The sequence below is a fragment of the Branchiostoma lanceolatum genome, chromosome 5, assembly GCF_035083965.1.
Source record: "Branchiostoma lanceolatum isolate klBraLanc5 chromosome 5, klBraLanc5.hap2, whole genome shotgun sequence".
In the NCBI taxonomy this organism is placed as follows: domain Eukaryota; kingdom Metazoa; phylum Chordata; class Leptocardii; order Amphioxiformes; family Branchiostomatidae; genus Branchiostoma; species Branchiostoma lanceolatum.
This window is the reverse complement of record NC_089726.1, coordinates 3838338-3850842: the sequence shown is the minus strand read 5'-3', so window position 1 is coordinate 3850842 and position 12505 is coordinate 3838338. Positions and strand designations below refer to the sequence as shown.

At 45.8% G+C, this 12505-nt stretch overlaps 1 protein-coding gene across 1 annotated transcript in view; it reads right to left on the bottom strand.

Annotated features, from left to right (window-relative positions):
- LOC136434485 (inactive cell surface hyaluronidase CEMIP2-like) overlaps nt 1-12505 on the bottom strand; it is a 35284-nt gene extending 22779 nt beyond the window's left edge. The window contains exons 1-23 of the mRNA XM_066427304.1: nt 12383-12505; nt 11659-12090; nt 10551-10973; nt 9965-10150; nt 9443-9723; nt 8959-9236; nt 8678-8748; nt 8347-8439; nt 8023-8214; nt 7729-7898; nt 7370-7579; nt 6967-7172; nt 6501-6570; nt 5959-6087; nt 5188-5270; nt 4937-5068; nt 4577-4612; nt 4206-4358; nt 3144-3324; nt 2660-2878; nt 1135-1331; nt 739-918; nt 292-514 (exon numbers count right to left, since the gene is read on the bottom strand). Of these exons, the coding sequence (XP_066283401.1) occupies nt 292-514; nt 739-918; nt 1135-1331; nt 2660-2878; nt 3144-3324; nt 4206-4358; nt 4577-4612; nt 4937-5068; nt 5188-5270; nt 5959-6087; nt 6501-6570; nt 6967-7172; nt 7370-7579; nt 7729-7898; nt 8023-8214; nt 8347-8439; nt 8678-8748; nt 8959-9236; nt 9443-9723; nt 9965-10150; nt 10551-10973; nt 11659-12090; nt 12383-12446 (4209 nt within the window). The 5' untranslated portion in view covers nt 12447-12505. The remainder of the gene's footprint in view (nt 1-291; nt 515-738; nt 919-1134; nt 1332-2659; nt 2879-3143; nt 3325-4205; nt 4359-4576; nt 4613-4936; nt 5069-5187; nt 5271-5958; nt 6088-6500; nt 6571-6966; nt 7173-7369; nt 7580-7728; nt 7899-8022; nt 8215-8346; nt 8440-8677; nt 8749-8958; nt 9237-9442; nt 9724-9964; nt 10151-10550; nt 10974-11658; nt 12091-12382) is intronic.

The window sequence follows — 12505 nt, the reverse complement described above, 5'->3', positions numbered from 1 at the left end:
GGTGTTATTTTGGGACAGCCCACTTCTTGCATGGGGAGGAGTATGTCACTTGAATGTGTTAGTGTAGTTCCTCTGTGCTGCACTTTGAGACACAAGTAGATATTTTCCCGTATCTGTGAATCTGTGACCTGATGTACCATGGATCAGATGATGTATTCTCCTAAGTGCCAAGTCATCCACATAAGGCAATTTCACTCACGTGACTATGACGTAAGCATGGAGTATGGCTAAACATGCTGTATTTGCTCAGGGGCAAATGACGGCCTTTCTTTTTGTCTTGTATATACTCACCGGAGCACCGCAGCCTGTACAGTCGTTGACGATACTCTGGAAACTGGACATGGGGACAGTCTCTGTCGGCGTCAGGCTGTACTTGGGATAGGCTGCTGCCGTACAGTCGCTGACCGCGTCACTTCTCATGGTGGCCGAGATAATGATCCTCTCACAGCCCATGTGGGAACAGTAGTTGTGACCTTCCCGATCGTAGTTAGCGCGGACTTTCAGGAACAGAAGGCTGTGCAAAAAGGGGCAATATAATTACAATTTCGACACATATCATTTTCGCAACAAAACACCATCAAGCTGATTTTGAACAGATAGTCCATGAATACCATGAGCAACTCATCGAAGTTCAGGCAAACTGTTCGCCAGATGAATAAGTTTTGTCATGACGCCTCATGTCGAAAGGCTCAATGATCATGATTCAGCTCAAGAACCTTTAAGGCTATCTTCTCTTACCCTGTGCTTTCTTCAAAGTAGAAGAGTTTGCCGTCCCCGCCGTCTATCTCAGTCAGGCTTGACACAGAACTGACGTCCTCTTCGTGCATGATGGCGGACGGGACGCGCCGCTGCAGTTGGTACGTCACCTGGAAGGTGGTGCCTGGCGGGTAGCAGAAGCCCACTCGGACCCAGTCGCCACTGAGGCGAGATATTCAATACAAGACACTGTTTTCGTGTAAGCATTTTGTTTTACCTTATGTTTATACAGGTGTGGCGGAAGGATATGATTCTTTGATACAAACAAGAACATTTAGCAGATATCAAAGTAAAATGGATTATTGAACTTAAGGCCCGGTGTGCATTTTCATACGTAGCTTATAGCTCTTTTTATCTTAAAAACAATAGCGACCCAACCTGTCAAAGTTTATCGGGTAGACAGTAAGCTGCTCCGGGGATTGCCCGTCCCAGTGGACGGTGTAGGACTTGTCCAGCGTGACCACCGGCATGTAGTAAGTTGTCGTACTCGGAGTTTCCAGTGTAACCGGAGTGTCCGGATACTCGTCACGGTACATCGACATCTTGTTCCTCTCATGGTTGGCAATGATGTACAACTGTTCACAAAATGACGGAGTTAGGTGTCATCAGACGGTTAGTTTTTTTTTTGCACAGCTAACACACATCTACCTGACGTATCACTGCACAAAATGGCCTCGGATACTGATGTATCCTGACGTGATCCGGAACCTAGGCGGAAGAATCCGGGGCCGCATATTTCTCGGCAGGCTAATGGGCATCCAAATTTTGGGACTCCAGGTACCACTTGCATATTTGAGTTGTGTAAGTACGTACTTACACAAGTTGTGAAAGTGGCACCCTGAGTCCCAATATTTGGAAGCGCATTAGCCTGCCAAATAGAAATATACGGCCCCGGATCCGTTCGGATTCTTTCGGATCTTAGGTTCCGGATCACGTCAGGATACGTCAGGATCCTAGGCCATTTCGTGCAGTGTATTGGTATTACTTCTGCCGTCTTCTTCATGGCAATACTGGCTGGTCCTACAGCCCTTTGTTACGTGTCGCTGCAGGGGAAATGATGCGGTCCCAAACGTGAGATGTAAAACCGGCCAGTATTGCCCAGAGGAAGTCTGCAGAAGCACTTCCGAATTGGCACAAAATATCTCTTGATTAAGTGCCAAGAGACCATCTGATAACACCAGCTTGATGAAACTTTTCATGAGTGTAAATCTGTTATGATAGGCAGACTTGAGAGTACATCTATGCTTCGGTCACAATTGCGCCGGTGACCGTTGAGGGTGTAGCCAGAGTACCTCTCGGCAGTGTTCTCACGATTAGCTTTCGGCGTCTATTTGTCACCGGGTCCCGGGTTGATCTTAATTCCGAGTTTAGAAAATCCCCGAGCCCGGCCTTGCCCAAAAATAGCCCGGTAGCCACAGGGTGTCTCACGTAGGGGTCACGTCCGACAGTGCAAAAAGCAACCCGTTGCGTTAACTACCGGCGGGGCCCCCTTTTCCAATTGTGACCTAAGCTTTGGATATCACCTGCCAATTTGACGCTTCCCCAACATTGGCAGACTCCACCTCTGAAATGATTTCCCACAACCTTCGGTAGGTCGACAACGTCACCAACAGAAATTGAACTGACGTTTATATTAGAAGACTGATATACTTACAACTCATGTCATATGGCTGACATAGGGAAGTGGGTAGGTACGCCAAAAATAGTTACCCAAGCAACTGGATAAAATTTTGAAAAAAAATGTTTCACAAAAAATGTTTGTCCAGTTGCATGAGTAACTATTTTGTCGTAACTCACTACCTGGATGTCTAACCTTCATCAACGCATTGGGTAGGTATCTTAAAACGTACATTCGACTGTGAAATTACACGACATGACGTGACAGAGTGTCGTTTCCACTCACCTGTGCATAGTCTCCACGACAGACGTAACCATTCCAGTCCGGTTTCTCCACACACCCCGGGTTCCTGACCAGGTAGTTGTCCGGCCCGACTATGTAGCTGTCCGGGTAGCCGGTGAGGCTGCCGTCAAGGTCGTGCAGAATGTTGGTCTTGTCTCCGTCTTTGTTGTGCTGGCCGAAGCCTGATAGACCTGCCGCGCCCAGAAACATGCGACTTTGAACCTGTTAGAAATCAGATGAATGGAAAAATTTATCCCATGATTCAATGATTGTTTACAAAGAAATATACATGAGCTCCAGCAAACGCTGCGGGGAACATCATGATGCAAAATCGTGTTGCAGGTATGATTTTCCGAAGTTGTAGGTACCTTTCCCTTTCCTGGGATAAAAGACTATTTTGGCAGATATTCTACAGAAGAAGAGAACATATGTGATCAATGTATAGAAATACGACACAAATGACTCCACAAGGAAATGATGTACGTACATTTTCGAACTTTGACCGTGTAATATTGCTTTTTGGCGTGTTTTGCCAGCCATTCTTAACCTTGAACCCAATCGCACTGCTCCACCGATCTGCCTCGGGTACTTTGGCGTACCTCTTGAAAGTACAACTGTCCGCAAAGATGGGGCCATCGTAAATTTCCAAGCCTCGCATCTTGGTCGCTCTGGAAGTTAGCAAACAGGGTTACTTTTTCTAAATGTACATAGCGTTATATGGGCCGCGGTCTATGTTAGTGAGTGAGTGAGTGAGTGAGTGAGTGAGTGAGTGAGTGAGTGAGTGAGTGAGTGAGTGAGTGAGTGAGTGAGTGAGTGAGTGAGTGGGTTAGTGAGTGAGTGAGTGGATGAGTGGGCGAGTGAGTGTGAGTGATGAGTGAGTGAGTGAGTGAGTGAGTAATGGAGTGAGTGAGTAATGGAGTGAGTAAGGAAGTGAGTGAGTGAGTGAGTGAGTGGATGAGTGGGCGAGTGAGTGAGTGAGTGAGTGAGTGAGTGTGTGAGTAAGTGAGTGAGTGAGTGAGTGGATGAGTGAGTGAGTGAGTGGATGAGTGGGCGAGTGAGTGAGTGAGTGAGTGGATGAGTGGGCGAGTGAGTGTGAGTGATGAGTGAGTGATTGAGTGAGTGATTGAGTGAGTGAGTGAGTGAGTAATGGAGTGAGTAAGGAAGTGAGTGAGTGAGTGGATGAGTGGGCGAGTGAGTGAGTGTGAGTGATGAGTGAGTGAGTGAGTGAGTGAGTGAGTGAGTGAGTGAGTGAGTGATTGAGTGAGTGAGTGAGTGAGTAATGGAGTGAGTAAGGAAGTGAGTGAGTGAGTGAGTGAGTGTGAGTGAGGGAAAGAGACAGAGAGAAAGAGAGAAAGAGAGAGAAAGAAAGAGACAGAGAGAGAAAGAGAGAAACCTGGTAAATACCTGGTACGAATGAACTAAAAAGAGCTAAAAAGTTGCATTAGACAGGTGCAGTATAAAATGTATACGTCTCAATGCACAGACTACGTTACAGCTAAGCTTTGAAAACAACACTGTGGAATGATGTAGAAGTAATTTGCTGACTCACGTAGACTGAGGCCAGGTCCTCTCCACCGGTTTGACCCCGCCTATTCCCCAGACCCTGGATCCAGTTTTGGTCCCCACGTTCTCACTCTCTCCGATGAAGATGCTGTTCCAGACCTGCTGACTCGATCCCTCGTCGTTAGGGAATCTCCCTTCACTGTAGTGATTAGGTATAAGATATGGTGCTCATTGCTGGATACTAGTTGGGTCTACAACCATTGTGTCTGTCAGTGTGACAGCAAAAAATACTTTCTAAGGCGATTGTATTGCAATATGGCATCTCTTCTTGATCCCAAAGTTATTTCAATTATGATACGTTATCCTTATCATAATACAACTATATTGCATAAACTGTAATATAACTCAATGACTTACCTTGCCATCACTAGCCCTACCTCGTTGTCAACAAACCTTAAGAATAAAACAAAATTGTAATCAAATGTCTGTAAATATCTATCTGTCCATCTACTCATCAATCTAAAGTATCTATCTATCTATTTATCTATTTGTCTTTCTATTTATGTGTCATATATGTCATATGTTATATATGTTATATATGTTATATGTTATATATATGTTATATATATATATATACAATCATCGATTTGAGCCATTTAGTGCCATTATGATTGTTTGATGACAAACTCAAATCTCCCTTCTTAAAACAATATGGAAATGTACATTGCACATCTACAGATATCTCAGTCCGCATTAACATATACCAATGCCACTTACGCGCTCTTGTCGAACCAGATGTCCCCACCGCGGACCCAGGCGCCCAATCCGCGGTTCTTGAAGGCGGTGTACCCAACCAGCATGGCCGGGACGCGGGGCTGCAGCAGGTCCGAGTTCCGGTGAGGCTTGTACCTACATGATAGGAACACCCCAAGTTTCATGTAGCAACTCTATCGTGCGCGATGTAAATGAAAGTAGTCAAATGTTAATCTCACAAGTTGGGTTTCTCTTAAATCCTCAAAGATGCTTACCTTGCACTCGTCTTGGACAGGAATTCGGATGGTCGGGACGCCGTTGCAGGTGTGGTCTTGACCCCGGCCTTTACCATCAGCCCCTAGAGAGACACAAAAACGTGGTCAACAAAACAGGCCTTATTTGCGAGCAAATACAGCATATTTCAATCCATTTCCCTCCCCGTGCAGAAATGAAATGTCTCATATCAACCTTTTGCAGAAATGAACCATCCAAACATCACCCTACTCCAAAATAGATTTCTTTTCAAACTTTACCCTTCCCATACAGGAATGGACTCTTCCGAAATACTGTATTGCAAAATCAACTTTTCCATGTTATACCTCTGCCATCTCTAGTGCCAAAGGTACCCTTTTATCAAATGTCATTTGGCTTTCATATAACACAGGGTCTCTACATATACATTTCTGGTCAGAAAATAGCAAAAAATCCCAAAATAAATAATCATCTAGTGGTGTTTTCCAATAGGTCAGCACATTTCCTGTGGGCATATGTCCTTAGCACCCCCATGTCAAATTCCAAGTCACAATCCTTTTAATATACAGTGTATGGGGCACAGAGCATATACATTTTGGCCTAACAATAGTACAACAAAAATAAATCAGTAGGAAGTGGTACATGCCAAACGTGCAAGTCCTGTGGTCATATGCCATAGGCAACCCCATACCAAATTTCAGGTCATTTAATTTCAATACCAGGACATAGAGAAGTAAAAATAAACTTTAAGTCTGTAAATTGTAAAACACATAATAGGGAATTTGGCCACTTACCTGCTGATTAGAGTGTGCCCTGTTGTTGTAGAACCGGCCCATGGGAGAGTACGATGATTGGTAAGGGGGGAGTGATCCCGCTGACAGACCGGTTGGCTCACGGTGGAACAGGTACCAGATACCAGTGCCCTGTGAATACATAAAGGCATGCATGGCGTGGATATTCCTAACATTAACCTTCAGTTCTAAAATCTGGTTCAACGTAAAGAAAGGTATGGCGTTAACCTCCAATTTTACAAGTATCATAAACCTGAAGGTTTGCCTAAAGCAGATCAAACTCGATGCGTAATGCTTGAGACGATGGGTAATGCATTTTTGACATCTGATAGTATGCAATAGTGCTTAGATAGAGAAAGAGGACATCACAAGCTATCTGCTACATTTGACTCACTGCTCGAGTCATGTGTCTATAATCTGCATAATAAAGTAATGTTTTAAAAGCGTTGGAATGATTTATTCATTGAGAAAGACTATTTCTGTAGGATGAACAGGCGAAAATTCCAATGTGATTTAAACTCAGTCTAGGCAAAATTACAACATACCTTGGTGCCAGCGGCGGCGTTGTTGATAAGGTCGTTGTTAGGATGTGAGATCCAAAACGTCGATAACATCCTACATACAGAGGAATAGAAATATCACGACCATTACTTTATTAATCAACATGAATGTTCATTAGAACCTAGCTCAGCTTTTGGAATCGCGTACTAGTTTTTTTAGATTATTCCTTTATCATTGTAATAATTTCATCATTATCGGTCGGCTGCAGAAGTTGCTGTATGTACTGCAGGCAGGATGCCGGTTGACGTCCTCGCCTGCGTCTGTAGTGTGACGGTGTGTACAGTGTGTGCAGGTTGTGGGGCATGCGCAGTATGTGTCCTAGAAAGCCCAGCTGCCTTGACCTCACATACTGAATCAAGGGTTTTGTGCTGGTCATTTCTATTGAATTCCACAGTTAGACACTTTACAACAGACAGTTAGACACTTCACAGCAGACGAAACCTTTCTTACGAACAATCCAAACCAACGCTGGGTTTGTAGTCGCCGTAAACCCCATCCAGTATGTTCCGGCACATGTTAGCGTCCCTGTCGGTGGGCAGCAAGGTGCCGTATCGGGTCGACAGGCCCAGGTTGTGGTCCAGCACGTTGCGTTGTTCCGCTCCGTCCTCAAGGAAGTAGCAGTGGCCGAGGGTCTCGTAACCGACTGTGTCTTGGACCTGATAACAAGAAGTAACAGACCTGTTCACATTTATTATACAGTTGTGATTATATAATTTTTTGACGATAGTTAGATAAATGTTTTAAACTACTAATGAGGTGCAAGCTGTTAAAGGTTAAATATGACATAGCCGCCATTGCCACTAACATCGAGAGAAGAATATTTCGTCACGAGTAAAATAAGGTAAAGACTTACCAACAGTCCGTGAGTTCCATGGATGGTCACACAGCGGGAGAAGCAGTGGTGGATGGACAGCTCTCGGACATACGTTGGGCGGCTGTAGCACCCCACTTCGTCCACATCTCCCGTCATGTGGAAGTGGACAGGATATCTGCCCAAAATCTGCTGACCCATGCGGGTGAACTCGATGCCGGATAGATGGACGTTCTTGAAGTCTTTCAGAATCTGTAGAAGACAGTCCATATTTATCTCTCTATGCTAGAGATTGATTCAAGGATTCTTTATTGAAACTCTGGTCGCATAGTTAAAAGTCTCTATATCAAACAGCAGAAAAATTAAAGCATTGCGATTATTCTTTAAAAATTCAAGCTAACCTTCAAATGTCCTCCATATGTATCAAAGTCGAAGAACTGACATTGGTTGTCGCCGTAGCAGCTGTCCTCTACCTCCCCCTGGAACTTGACGTTCCTGGTCAGCAGACCGACCTCTCCCCGCAAGTCTACTTCATCCGAGATCTCGCCAAAGTGCATGTACTCGATCTCATCTGCAAGAAAGTTCACAGGAGTAAATGTGTTGGTATGTTTCAAGAATACAAATCAATGAATCGTTATTGAGAAGAATTAGGCAACACGGGATTTTCGATAAAGTGTTGGCTGGTGGTCTCTCACTGCTGATTTTGACCTGATGGCCCGAGCACTCCGGACACGGCAGCAGCTGGAACTCCTCTGCCTGCTCCATGTTGTAGTCCGTGCTGGCCAGCACGATGTGGTCCCCAGGCTGCCAGGAGCTGACGTCATCCTTCAGGTTGATGACGTACCCGTCACCGTGGCGACCAACAGCAAATGTGCACCGCGCTGAACCTGAAGGTAATACGTAAATGACAAACACTGTTCGAACAGATGGAATATGAAGACTCCAAACCAGTTTCATCATGATGAAGTAGTAAAAGCACATGCTGTTTTTACTGGCGGGTAAAAAGGAGTAATTCGCACCTCCCAACCATTCACTGGAGACGATGACATCAAAAGCTCCAAAAAGGCGGTTGAAGGTGACCGTGACTGTTGCTGTACCCGTGGTTTGTGTGTCTGTGTAACATAGAAGGAAGCACAAACACATCATAGGAAATCTTGTTCATAGAACATTTATAGCATCGGCTTACTTGTGGTCCAAATTGTGAAGGACCCGGGCTTAAACAGTCGGGAAGCAGAGGCTAGGGCAAGGGACAGGACTGATTGGAAAGCAGGGGGCCAGTTTCTGGCCTGAGCACGTAGGCAGGTAGGCAGGTACTTGTGGTTCGTCAGTATTCTTGAAACAAGTTCTTACCTGTATATGGGATCCGCTGTTCAACGGCAGCGCTCGGGTCTCCCTTGACAGCCACAAGTGCCCACGGTTCTCTGAAACATAAGTCATCTGATTAGCTAGAAGCACAAATGTTCTCTTTAAACCTGTTCAGCACAAACACGTGTTAAGTAATAACCCGGACGTATTTGCACATCGATCGCTAATTCTTGCAAAGGTATCAAGATGAGAATATTACGGCATACAACACGTATCGTACATGTACATATGAACATTTCAGGTCTGCTTTTTGAGTGCTTGATCACCTCCGTTTCAACGAGTCCACTTCCACGCTGCCAAGTTCCCTGAGTTTCTCCTTGGCGGAGTTCTCTAAGTTTCTGAATGCTTCGTCCCTGACAGCCAGCGCCACGATTCTTCCCGTTGGAATCTGGTCCAGGAAGGTCGCCAAACTTCGGCTGTTGTCTTCGGTGAGCCAGGTGTCGAAGTTTGCCGAGTCCACCACAGCAGCCGATATTTCGTCAATGACGAGAACCTTGATACCACGCTCCCTGCCATCGATTTCAGAATCAAACGAATACGGACCCTAAACGCAAAAGAACATCATTTCATATGATACCGTACTAGTTATCATTGAACCGCTACTGGCACGACATTCAGACACTTACCTTGAAAGGCTAGTCAATGGATAAACTTTCAGGTGATGACTTAAAGTGTGGAAAGCCAAAAAGGAGGATAGAGGACAGTGACGACACACAAACACGTTAATGTATTCTTACTTGGACGGCTTACCTTAGGAAGTCCTCCTTGTGGCACTGTCTGTGTGAGCTGTGTCCACGCCACCTTGCGCTGCCCGTGGATCTCCAGAGTCCCGCCTGACGTCACCAGGAACTGTTTGGTGCTGTTGACGTTATCGTCTGAGCGGCCGTACAGGGACACCGTGGCCTTCCCCTGGTACGGGCAGGTCTCACTGCCGATGTGGAACTCGCCGCCTTCTCCCACTGTTACATCACGGGCCCTCAGGACAATCTCAGCGTCACTTGTGGAGCCCAAGTCCGCGAACACTACCCGCCCTGTGACAAAACAAACATAGCATCCGTAGATTAAAACTGAGAACAATCTATTAACCTAAAAGTTTTTGTTCTTTTCTTTTCGAAAGAGTACCATTATGATGAGGTTTTGCGTGATACCATGATACAATTTTAAATATTGTGGATACAAGTAGAGTCCATGTCTACCAAACTAGAACTTCAAACTATCTTGAAATTTTAGAGCATTGAAAATAAGGCACACAGTTCCATACAAGCAACACACCTCCATCTCTGACCTCCAACGAGTAAAACGTGGCGGATGACTGGAGCAGGAAGTTCTGTCCTCCACCCACAACCACCTGCGCGGTGGGGTCGTGCCCAGGGTTCCATGGGGTCAAGGTGGAGTCAACATCCGGGCACTTATGGTCATCGTTCCCAGGGGTCGGTAGAACATCCGGGCATCTCCACACTACACAAGAAGATATCATTGTCTCCATATGACACTTAATCACGTATTTTATTCCATTGATGACACAAAAGGATGGCAAACATATTAATCTATGTAGCGAACACAAAGGGGTTTTCGTCAATGATTGTTCAATGTTATGTAAGAAAATATCTTATAAAGTGAAATTGTATTTCTATCATTCGTTAAAGGTTAAAAAGGTTGGAGTATGCAAAATAGAATGATCCACAATTAGCATTTCGCCAATGACAGTATGACAATCAGCAGTTCGACGAAGGAGACACTGGCTGCATGTCCATTATATACAGCATTGTACAAATACATACTTTTCATTTTGTATTTCTACGTTTTGCGGAGTTATGTGGGGTAATTGTATCAGATGGTTACGAATGATAGGACTTACTTCCGTAAACCTCCACTTCGCACAAGGCAAGAACCCGGTTGCTTCCTGGCAGAATGATGCCGACGTACCGCCCTTTTGCTCCGTTCACCTGGATGGTCTTCTCGGCTTCTCCCTGAGCGAAAGTCCAATCTCCTCCGACCTTTGGGTTTGCCGCCACGTCCCTGTTGTCTCCGATGTGGACGTTAAAGTAGTTGATTCTGTCGGAGCAGCAGTCAAGCCTGTTGAAAATGGTGATGTGGTCGACTTCTTGGGTTCCTCCTAAGTCAACGTACCACCATGGGCTGTCTTCTGTGTCCGTATGTGTGCAGGAACCATCGTGGTAGGCTCCACCGCGACCACCATCTACTGCGAGCCCAGGCGGACCGTTCCAGCTCACGCTGCTCTGGTAGGCAGGCTGTCTTAGTGCCAAGTTTGTAATCTGGACTGAATGATAGAATGATCGATTTTTCATTCTTTTTCAAACTGTGGTGGCAAGACAGCTTTGGCTTACAACAGTAATGTCGTTTGCTTCGGTGAATCTGTTGAATGGATTTGCCAAGAACTACTTTATACCAGGACTAGAATAATGCTACAGTCATAATTTGAAAAAGGGCCCCGACAGGCTAGTTTACGGGGTTGTTCAAAAAATAATTTTGGCCTTTACCCCTACGTGGCCCCCTGCGGCTGCCGGGCTATTTTGGGCACTGCCGATCCCCCAGATGTTTTTTGCTTGCAGTTAAAATCAACCCGGGACCCGTCGACAAATACATGCCGTAATTACGTAAGCTAATCGTGTGAACAGCGCGAGGTAGCCAACCACCCCACCCCCGCATCCTTCAGTCAAACGGGACAAATTTGTGACTACACCCCCGACGATTCAAATGTAGGATAAATGAAGTACTTCAGATTTCGAATCCAATTGGGGGAGACATAGGCGTCAACATTATCAAATACGATACCTGAATATCTTCTTCAGGAAAGACTGGATCTTGGGTAGATCCAACATTAACGCATCACCATCATCTCAAAGCTAGAGATTTGATGCAGATTGTATACATGGAACATGCATGGGGGGGGGGGGTCTTTCAGTATGCCTCACTGCTTTTATGATAGACAATAAGAAACCTACCTACAAAAACCTGGACTTCGCACAGAGTGAGAACCCGGCTGCTGCCCGGCGCGCTGATCCCCACGTACCGTCCTGTCGTTCCGTTGACAGGGATGATCAGCTGAGCCTGTCCCGAGGAGAAACTCCAATCTCCTCCAACTTTCGGGTTTGCCGTCACATCGCTGTTGTCTCCGATGTGCAGGTTGAACGGGTTGATTCTGTCGGAGCAGCAGTCTTGTCGGTTGAAGATGACAACACGGTCGATTTCAAATGCCTCCTCTAGGTCGACGTACCACCAGGGGTCGTCCTCCCCCGAGCCTGTAGTGTGTGTGCAGGACCCGTCTGTGAAGGTGCCGCTTGTTCCGCCGTCCACAGCATGCTCTGGGCCATTGCCGTACCCCACACCGCTCTGGTAGGCGGGCTTCAGCAGGGCTATGTTTGTGGTCCCATAGCCTAAAGCACAGACAGTTCTTTAGTACATGTACAGCAGGGTAAATTATGACGACACATAAACCATGAATATAGAATAGATCTAACTGGGTTTAAGGGTTGAGTACCGTTTAATCAGCGAGGGAGGAAGGTACATGTAGGTGCAGTCGTACCCTGAAGCGAGGTGCCAGCGATGGAATGTTAGACTTTTCGATGGCGGACTATACATTGCGCTATCCTCAATGTTATATTAAACAGGTCTGGGCACAAGTATAACGTAAGGTCTGGGCACAAGTATAACGTAAGGGCAACTAACCTATTCTCTCCGACGACGTACTGGACAGGAGACACTGTACGAGGATTAAAAGAAATGCTGACATCCCTCCGCAGCTAACACTGTTAGCCGTGTCTATGGTATGGCTGAAGTACAATAAGAATC